The sequence below is a fragment of the Bidens hawaiensis genome, unplaced genomic scaffold, assembly GCF_021521415.1.
Source record: "Bidens hawaiensis isolate Kalapana, Puna unplaced genomic scaffold, B.hawaiensis_p1.1 tig00017066_1, whole genome shotgun sequence".
In the NCBI taxonomy this organism is placed as follows: domain Eukaryota; kingdom Viridiplantae; phylum Streptophyta; class Magnoliopsida; order Asterales; family Asteraceae; genus Bidens; species Bidens hawaiensis.
Genome location: NW_027492584.1, coordinates 92,570 through 103,073, shown reverse-complemented (window position 1 = coordinate 103,073; position 10,504 = coordinate 92,570). Strand labels below are relative to the sequence as shown.

The window sequence follows — 10,504 nt, the reverse complement described above, 5'->3', positions numbered from 1 at the left end:
CCATTTCTATTTCCATCATTCTCAAACCTTAACAATAGAAGTAGCTGCCTGTAGAGGTGCCCAAACATGTTTTAAACTCAAAGCCGGGTTGGCCAACAAAAGTCAAAACAAGTTTATGACCGATTTCGATTCAGGTTGACACTAGTTCTTTTACCAGGTTACGATCAATTTTTGTTCGGGTCTGAACAAGTTTCAGTTCGGTTAACCGGTTTTAGTAGAGACCGGTGAAAACTACAAACCAGTTTTAAACCTTCGGTTTCAATCAGTTTCAAACCAGTTCCTATATAATCGATTCAAGTTTGATTTTCGGGTATTTCAGGGCAAATCTCATTTCCATTTCCATTTCCATTTCGATCATTCTCAAACCCTCACACTCACACTCAGTCACAGTCAACAATGGCGAATGCCGGAGTTGCCAAAGGCTCCACCGTAGAAGTAAGCAGCGAGGAGCCCGGCTTCCACGGCGCATGGTACGTAGCCACTCTACTCGACGACCAACTCACACGTTCCACCGGCAAAACCAAATCATCCTCCAATAAAAAAAACAAACACAAAGAAATCAAATACTTAGTCAGGTACGACACACTCCTCAAAGACGACTCATTAGACGAGCCGTTAACAGAGATCGTAAACCCTACCTGTGTACGCCCTCTGCCTCCTCGTAATCTTCGCCGGAACAATGTTAATTACGCGATGGTTGACGGTACCGGTGGTGATGAGTTTGAGGTGTATGATGTTGTGGATGCGTACCATAGGGAGGGGATAAGGTGGTTAATGTTGCTGGAAACAGGAAGTATGTTGTATCGTTTGAGAATCCGCCCGAGGAAGTTGAGTTTGGAAGGTCTCAGCTCCGGCTGCACGCCGATTGGGTTGACGGACGCTGGCAGTTCCCACCGAAGAAGGTGTGTGTTGATTTTGATTGAGGATGTGAGTAGTTGATTAGGGTTTTGATGTGTGTCTTAACAGGTTTAACTGGTTAAAAACGACGCGCTTAACAATAGTATCGAACATGAATACGACTTGTTTAACTACTCTATATGTCATGACTATATGACAGTTTTAAGTTTCATGTACCAATAAAGGAATACGATGGAGTCTAGCCTACTAATTTCAGTTATCTAAGAAAATGAAAAAAATCACATACCGCACTTTTTTGCTTAACAGTTCTTATCGTGTCTTAAACAGATACCCAATTGCCAGCCCTAGTTTTTGTGAATTAGGGTTTTTGTATTGTTTATGCAAATTAGGGTTTAAGGTTATATGTGTTTTTGAGATAATTGACTATTTGATTTAGGGGAAGTTACCGCCGAAGAAGGTGTGTGTTTATTTAAATCGCAGAAGTGAGTAATTGGTTAGGGTTCTGGTATGATTTCTGCAAATTATGGTTTATGTATGTTTTTGAGATGGCATTGTTTTGTTGATTCAGGGGAAGTAATGTATGTACTTTCCAGTGTGATACTTTTTGACTATAAAAGTCAACTATACTGTAATTATATATTTGTAAGTTTGAACATTATTTGTAGACACCAGAGGATAAGTTAGCTGAAAGAAACGCCAAACGTGCATCAGAGGCCGACAATGATGCTCATGCAGGCTTAACTACGCCATCTAAAGGTGCCCGAACAACGGATGGAGATAGTGCAAATGCGGGCTCGCAACCGTCTTCTGTAGTGAAGACTCGTTCAAGGAAAACTACTGTGAGTTGCTTTAGTGTATGTATACTCCTAAATGATTGTAGATTTTCTGATTTACCCTTGACGTATGCAGGAGAAGAGTTCTGAGATGGTGGTTGGTGCTGTGAAAGAGTCAGATTCTTCTAGAAGGAACAGGGGTAGCAAGGGAAATATGAAAGACAAGGCGTCTGTGATGGAAAAACGCGGATCTAATGATGTTCATGAAGATTCACCTGTCAACGAACCTGAAACGAATAAGACCACAACAGTAAGCAGATTTAGCACTTGAAAACGTGATTAATGAATTTACAACTTGGTTTAATAAAGAAAACTTATGTTTGTTTGTCATTCTGGGATAATCTAGTAAAGAAAGTGGGACCTTTAAAGGAGCCCACTTCTAAATCTTGAAAATTCTTTGGACTATTTTGCCCTGCCCATGATTACATAATGTCATATCGGATAACAAAGCAATTATTTATCCATTTTTTAGAGGAAGGTAAAATATACTATAATGCTCAATTTTGAAATATAATTCTTTTGGACAAATATAAATAACTTAGATATTTTCCAACAAAAGTTAGCTTAATTTTTGATTTCCCATTATATAAGAATCTACTTTTAGATGGCGCCTCATTCTTGCCTTTAGATTCTTAACTGAATTTGTTTTAACTACCTAGAAAAATGTGTGTGTGTTGAAGTAAAGTTATAAGGTTATGGGCTGTTTGACTGTAAAAGTCAACACAACTCTGTAATTATATGCTTAACATTATTTGATCCTTAATGTAATGCAGACACCTGATGTAGACATTCCAGCTGTCGCTCCTCAACGGTCTTCTGTAATTAAGAGTCGCTCAAGGAAAAATAGTGTGAGTTGCTTTAGTTCATGGATGCTTTTTAGTAATTTGAGATATTCTAATTTACCCCTAACACATGCAGGAAAGGAGTTCTCAGGCGGTTGTAAAAGCTTCAGATCCCTCACCAGGTGTGGAATAAAAATCATTTTGAGGTTTTAAGGTTTAAAGTTTTGCTTTGGGCTAATTTTTTCCGGATCTAGTTATCTCATTTTTGTTTATGCTAATGTATTTGATTTACATGTTTGACCTGTTAGATGAGCCGTAAGTAAACAGTTATAGTTTACTACTTCAGATCACATAATTGCAATTGCTTGTTTAACACCATTTTAGGTAGGAAATGGAAGAAACAAAATCTGATAATGTCATGTGGTTCGTGGTACAGGTAGCAAGGGAAGTACAAAAGCCAAGGAAAGCAAATCTGATGCCGTTCATCAAGATTCACCTCTCATGGAACATGAAGCGAATCAAACCACCACAGTAAGCTGTTTTAGCTCTCGAAAACGTTACTCATGATCCATGAATATAATGAAACACACGATCAGTTTGTTGTTACTAGTAAACCGTTATTCTTGCAAAGATTTGATCCTTACTATTGTGCTATTTTGAAAATATAGGGGCAAGTAAGATTGTTTTGTTTATTTCTACAAACTGGTACTTAGTTTTTATATCTATGCAAGAGCAATGGTTTGTTTGCATCAAAAACCAACTTGAATGGTTTAACAAAGAGAATGATGCTTGTTTGACATTCTGGGACAAACTAGTAAAGAAGGTGCGTCACTAAAACAAACCAGCTTAACTTTTCTAACCATTTTGTCCCGCTTGTGCGTATATAATGTCATACTGTATAACAAAACTATTATTTATCCAATTTTTGGAGGAAGGTGGAATCTAGTATAGTGTTCAATTTTTTAAAAGTTTTCCAGCAAAAGCAGCTTAGTGTTTTGAGTTCTCATTATACTTTTTTCATAACAGGGAACCTGTGAAGCAGAGAATAGCCAGAGCCCTCAGAAAAAAAGGAAAATAAATCCACCAAAGTTACTTGCTAAAGAACCAATTAGTTCACAGCAAGGTACTGAAACATAACTAAAAATATCTTTATTGAAACTTGAATTCAGATAGTATTAGGTTTATATATTTAAATAAGCGAGCATGTCTTTATAGGTGGACCTGAAATTACCGTTGATCTTGATGACCCAACTCTATCCCAACTGGCAGGTTTAAAGAGTAAGTTCAAATTTGTGTCACAAAAATCACATGATTTCTGATTTTATTATCTTTTTCCCTTAATTTTGTTTCTTGCTTGTTGTCTACTCAGGAAGTTCTTCTTCTCGTCCCAACCACAATGATGAACAAGCGAGTCAACCACTCTAACCAGTCCTGGTCCCAAGCCCGACCACCAAGATGAACCACCGAGTCAACCCACTGTCACCAATCCTGGTCCCGATCCTGACGACTATCAACAAAATTGGCCATTTACTAAGATGTCTCCTATGTGGGCCACCATTGCAGCTTTAGAATTTTACCAAAGACCTCAACAAAGACTGCATTTTGCACCGTTGAAGAAAATCAAAGCGGATCATCGAGAGGGTTTAGCCATTGCTCACGTGGTGACATTTGGAAACCTGGTTGAGACGCTTTCAACCTTACAGATGACTGACCCTGTTGATGTAATCAACAACAGTTTGGAGATTTTAGCCGACTTGGAAACTCATGGGTTCAATGTGGGTGCGTTTCGAAGTCATTTAAACAAGTTGCTTTCTTTGAAATCTAAAGCGAGTCAGCACATGATCAAGCTGAAAAAGATGGAAGAAGATCTTGAAAAGTGCATCGGTGAGAAGTGTGTTGTGGAGGCGGAGGTTAGGGAAGCTGAAATGAAGATTAAGGAGCTGCAGGAGAAGTTGGCGCAGAAGGTGACGATGAAGGTGAGAGATGAGGAAATGATGGGGTTGCAATCAAACATGAAATTTGCTTATGAACAAATCTCTGATTGCGAACTTGCTTTTAGCAAACTTACATCCACCCCTTTGTAAACTTTCTTTGGGGCCTAATTGTTATGTAACCGCCATAAACAGTATTAGCTGTGAAGTTTAAATGATATGAAGTGTTGTATATGTTTATCACTAAACATGTTATTAAAAGTTTGAGGTGGTTAATAAAGCTTTTATAATGTTTGAAGTTGAAGTGAAAATAGTTAAACCTTAGGCAATGGATGTAATATTATTTGGTGTTAAGCAAGGATATTGGCAATTAGATAGACTATAGTCGGCAAAGTTTTAAAAGTCGGTATCGATTTTTGTTGATTAAACCGAACCAGTTTCAACTCAAACCAATTTTAGATTTTAAACTGGATTCTGCACCTCTAGTGTTAAAGTTGATTTGAAGTTACTAAATTATATAAATAAAGAGAAAAACTAAGATATGAAAGTAAAATATAGTATAATTAATGATATTTTTAATAGTTTTACCACACACAAGTAGCTTTATCATTATCAATTATACTATATATTAAAGTACAAGTTTGGTGTCGCAAATCACCGATTGGTCTACATGGCAATAAACGATCTACATGGCAATAAACGATTGTGCCATATCATTGTCTTTTAATGTTGTTTTCATGACACTGACAAATTGTCGTAACGCTTGGAAATTTAGGTTTTACCAAAATCCGTGTTTTACCGACTCTATTGTTTTAGTTCCGGTATAGTATCATACGCAATCCAAACCGACCGAATTCGCATTGACTAATTTTTTGTTTTAGTTTCACTACCGTAATGGTCCAATGGACATAACGAAAACCGACCGGATCCCAAATTTGTTTTTGTTTTAGTTCCGATACCGTAATGAAGGTGACGAAAATCCGAATTCTCGCACTTTGTTTTAGTTCCAGTACCGTAATGAACGTAACAAAAACTTTCCTTATACCAATTTTTTAATTTAGTTTCGGTATTGTAAGAGCGTGATGGAGACCAGTCGAATTCGCGTAGACTCAAGCTTCAACGCTCAGGATCAACAACACTAAGGGGCTGTTTGGCAAGTGCTGAGCCATTAAGTGCTGAATTATTAAGATGTCTGAATGGTTAAGAGGCTCTGAGCCGATAAGTGCTAAACCAGTTAAGTCTGTTTGGTTGGATCTCTGAATAACTGTGTAAAATGACAAACTTACCCCTCTAAACTATTGCATGTTGAATGAAACTTGCCTATTTGTTTACGTAACAGAATGACAAATGATTATATAAAGAAACCACAAATCACCATAGAGAATCCAAATTACACATTATTCCTTTAAAATCCATAAAAATACACTATAATCCATATATACATTAATAGTTTGCGTACAATTTGAATTTTACCCGTGAAAACATACTATCCAAATGGAAAATAATATAAACTATCATAGCCTTTATCCACCATTCGAAGGGCCAATTACTCCTTTAGTAATTTACCAAAAGTTGTGCTTTCGCTGGTCGTCGCCACAATAATTTTTTAGACACATATTGGCTATTGTCTTCTAATCAATCACCAAAAGCGTTTGCATCCTTTTTTCAGTCGAAAGTCATCAATCGTTTCATTCTTGTGCTGCCATCGCATGCACCTGTATAAGTAAACTCGGTCTTTATTAGATGAATGTTATGGGTCACATATTTTCTTTCAAATTGGCAATAAGAACAATGGAGTGACAGAATTAAGAATCGCAAAGTAACTATTAGGTCATTCAAATAATATCACAAACAAAGCAAGCATCAAGCACACATGTCAAATAAATGGCCCAAATGATGACTGCTAGCACATTCACAAACCAACAGAGCAATCACGTTTACATTTTAACAAATAGCAATTACATGAAAACTAGTAAATTCCCGGCGCATTACGCCGTAGCTGTTTTGGTTTGATTCATAAACCAGACTTTTTATACTCCCCTACGAACGAGTCTATGCGGTTGGTGTTTCGTATATAGCTTAAAATACGCTATACTATGCATGGCAGATTGGCAGCACCCAAGGTAGGACTACAAATGTCCCTTCAAAATTCAAGTATGTGTTAAACTATATCTAACAAAATTTTATAGTTAAAAAAAGAACATGAAGGCTGCCTTAATAAACTAATATACAAACAAAACAAACATACACAAACAAAACAAACATGTTCAGGTTTATTAAAAACATAACTTAAGGCTCCACCACATATTAACTAAACTAAAATGGTTGCCTCGAACATTCAATTAACAACTCAATAATCACTGGAGCAAGCAGAGCAATCACGATTGAGACCAAAAGAACCCGGCAACAAAATAAGAGCAAAATATCAAAGGTAAAAGTGCGAAGAGAAGTTAAAATTAAAGCCCCAAATATTAAACAATTGTGATCACTAATTATGGCTTAATGTTGATAATTTCACTACTTGGGCTTGATTCTTGAAGTTGGGATTGTGTATTTGCAGAAACATATATGACATGACTAAACTTAATAAGAACTATTCATTAAATTACCTAGTTCTAGATATGACATCGCTAGCCTCGTGACCATAAGATTCCAGTTATCTATATCTGTTTCAAGCATTTCATCAAACACCTTCTAAGCAAGACCTTTTAGTACAAAGTACAAGCAATTGATAAAAGGTCAAAACTGAAGCCCAAATTCAGAGTGGATAAAGTAAAACACCAAGAAAAACCTAATTTGTGGACTCGTGTTCTAATGTAGGTGTTAAAGTTGGGACCGATTATCAGTCCAGGGTTCATCATATTTGTGTTCTTGTTCACTAAATGCAATTGAAGGTCCCTAAACTCATAAACAGTAATCAATCATATTATAATTGCAAATTCGACTGAACCTTTTTCGTGTTTATGTAGAAAACAAAAATGAAATTGATAACCCAATTGAAACCAATGTACGTAGTAACCTAAACCCCAAAATGGAAAATACTAAATGTTTAACAAATCGATTCTAAACTATAAAATCAAAACTGAAAGACATAGAAACTAAACCACGTAACCAAAATTACAATAAACTCACCTTAATCGTTGGGTCTTCAATCGACGATAGTTCAACGACGGACGGCGTTGGTGAGAGGATGAGGAAGTGGTGGTATCTGAAGTTTAGGGATGAGGAAGGCAACAGCAAGGGTAATTAGGTCTGAATGCATTCAGCGTCAATTCATGTCTTAGCGAATCAGAGGTTAAAATATTCATTCAGATGCATAGCCATACACTCTGAATGATCGTTACATCTGAGCGAATCAGATCTATAGCTGCCATTAAGTGGGAAACAAACAAACTAAGGTTTTAACAACGCCCGAGTTTTCCGATCGACGCACCCATTGGTCTACCTTAAAATTGAATTCGCCTGAATTCGCTTCATTTTACCACCTCATTAACTCTAGGACCAACAACACACGCAACAAAAACCGATTGAATTCGCTTCATTTTACCACCTCATTAACTCTAGGACCAACAACACTTGGTTTTTATCAACGCGCCATATAACACATTAGTTATTTGTAAAAATAGATATGGGTTAGTCTGGGGTGTGTTAAAAAGTATATGAATTGATTTGTATTTAATTTAATTAAACTTAAAAGTGTGGGTGAAACTCACAAGTCACAACGTCATGAAAGCGGGTCAACAATATTAATATTAAAGAAACGGGTAGGGTTATTCATCATCATCATCGTCGTGGTGGTGGATGAGTATGAAACTGAAATGAATTCCGATCAGCAGTCGTCATAACTCCAGGTTTGACCTCACAATCAAATTGCAACCAAATACTAGTTAGTTGTACATTCTGCACTATAACTTGTAACCAATTTCATACGCTATTATGCATTAAAGCTTGTACATTGTGCTGTCTAATTTGGTACTTTCTACTGATACATATTCATCAGAATTATTATTAGGGCTTTACTGAGCGGAATTTCTTGTTCGTGTTCGTTTATTAAGGAAATGAACAAACACAAGCAATGTTTTATTTGGTTTGACTAACCGGGATGACCAGTTCAATGGTTCGATTCAATTACCAAATTTGTGTTGGTGTTTCTTTTAACATTCATATGTTAACTTTACATATATATAATCACATAATACTCGTATATTATATTATTAAACGAACACATTATCGAATTTTCACGAATACAATTGTTCGAACCTAGCTTATGTTCATGTTCGTTCATTTATTAAACAAACGAACAGACATAACCGAGCTTTACGGCAAATGTTCGGTTTGTTTACTTGTACATTATGCATTAGCACCTATGTCTTGAACTTTTGCATTCTGATATATGGTATGCTTTTAACTTATTTGTTTATTATATTTTACATGCCTTTTGTTAGTTGGTCAAGACTCGAGGTAAATATGTCAAACAGCACTGGCTCTGAACAACATAGTATAGGTGAGGAACATGAGGATGGAGTAAGTTCGAGTAAACTAGCTTCTCGTGTTTGGGACTACTTTGGACCCTTTTCGGTTGGACCCGATGGGGCTAAGATAGTTAGTTGTAATGCGTGTCCACGGAAGTTTAAGACTCGATCAAAATGGGGAACGTCTAACATGATACGACATATCCATAAGTGTTTTGATCTTGATGGGCCCGTTCCACCAAAAGAACTCCCTCAGAAAAAGAACAGGGGAAGATCACCAAAATTACCAGCTGAAGAACCGATCACTTTACAACAAGGTAGTACTGAAACATGATTAAAAATGTCTTTATTGAGATTTAAATTCAGATAATATTAGGTTTATATATTTAAACAAGTGCGCATGTTTTTTTAGGTGGACCTGAAGTCATTGTTGATTCTGATGACCAAACTCTATCTCAACTGACAGGTTTAAAGAGTAAGTTGTTCTAATTTGTCTCAATATCATGTTTTTTGATTTCATATTCTTTTCGGTTAATTCTGCTTATTAATGATTGTACTTAGGAAGTGTCTCTTCTTGTCCCGACCACCATGATGAACCACCGAGTCAATCCACTGCCACTAGTCCTGGTCTTGACCACCATGATGAATCACCGAGTCAACTCACTGTCACTGGTCCTGGTCCCGCTCCCAATCAGCTTGATGAACCACAGAGTGAACCCACTGTCACTGGTCCTAGTCCCGCTCCTGGTCCTGACCACCATGATGAACCACCGAATCAACCCACTGGTCCTGGTCCCGCTCCCGACGATCATGATGAACTAGTTGGAACCACGATCGACTACCAACAAGATTGGCCTTTTATCAAGCGGTCACCTATTTGGGCCACCATTGAATCACTAGAAATATACCAAACATCACCACAAAGACCACACTTTTCACCATTGAAGAAAGTCAAAGCGGATCGTCGTGAGGGCTTAGCCATTGCCCACATGGTGACATTTATGAATATGGTTCAGATGCTTTCAACCTTACAGTTGACTGACCCTGTTGACCCAATCAACAACGGTTTGGAAATCTTAACCGACTTGGAGACTCATGGGTTTGATGTGGATGTGATTCGAGGTCGTTTCAACAAGATCCTGTCTTTAAAACCGAAAGCAAGTCAGCAGACGATTAAGCTGAAGGAGGTTGAAGAAGAGCTTGAAAAGTGCAATGCTGAGAAGTGTGTAGAGGAGAAGAAGATTAATGAACTTGAAATGAAGATTAAGGAGTTGCACGAGAGGATGGCGCAGAAGGTGGCATTGAATAAGGTGAGAGATGAGGAGATGATGGCGTTGCAATCGAACATGAAACTTGTTTCTAAACAAATTGCTGATTGTGAGCTTGCTTTTAAGGAACTTGCAGCCACCCCCTTCTAGGATCTTGAACCTTGTTTAATATTATCCACATGTGGTAAACTGCTTCATGTTTAATGCAGTTCTAATGTAACTAGTAGGAGTTAAGTTTAAGTCATATGAAGTTTTATATATGCTGATCCAGATGGAAATCTCTGATACACAAGGGGACTTGTGATTATTGAACGAAAAGTGTTTCACTACGGGAAATTGAGTATGAGAACGAAGCACAAT

At 37.2% G+C, this 10,504-nt stretch overlaps 1 protein-coding gene and 1 pseudogene across 2 annotated transcripts; both read left to right on the top strand.

The window, feature by feature from the left end:
* The first annotated feature begins 360 nt into the window (after nucleotides 1–360).
* Nucleotides 361–4,644, top strand: LOC143552992 (uncharacterized; annotated as a pseudogene). The gene is made up of 9 exons (XR_013138748.1): nucleotides 361–902; nucleotides 1,524–1,697; nucleotides 1,768–1,941; nucleotides 2,465–2,539; nucleotides 2,610–2,655; nucleotides 2,910–3,004; nucleotides 3,500–3,596; nucleotides 3,689–3,755; nucleotides 3,903–4,644. The product of XR_013138748.1 is annotated as an uncharacterized LOC143552992 (transcript).
* Nucleotides 4,645–8,871: 4,227 nt separating this feature from the next.
* LOC143553019 (uncharacterized) lies at nucleotides 8,872–10,433 on the top strand. The gene is made up of 3 exons (XM_077043098.1): nucleotides 8,872–9,193; nucleotides 9,289–9,351; nucleotides 9,438–10,433. The coding sequence occupies exons 1-3, from the start codon at nucleotides 8,872–8,874 to the stop codon at nucleotides 10,292–10,294; spliced, it is 1,242 nt and encodes a 413-aa protein (XP_076899213.1). The 3' UTR covers nucleotides 10,295–10,433.
* Nucleotides 10,434–10,504: the final 71 nt, after the last annotated feature.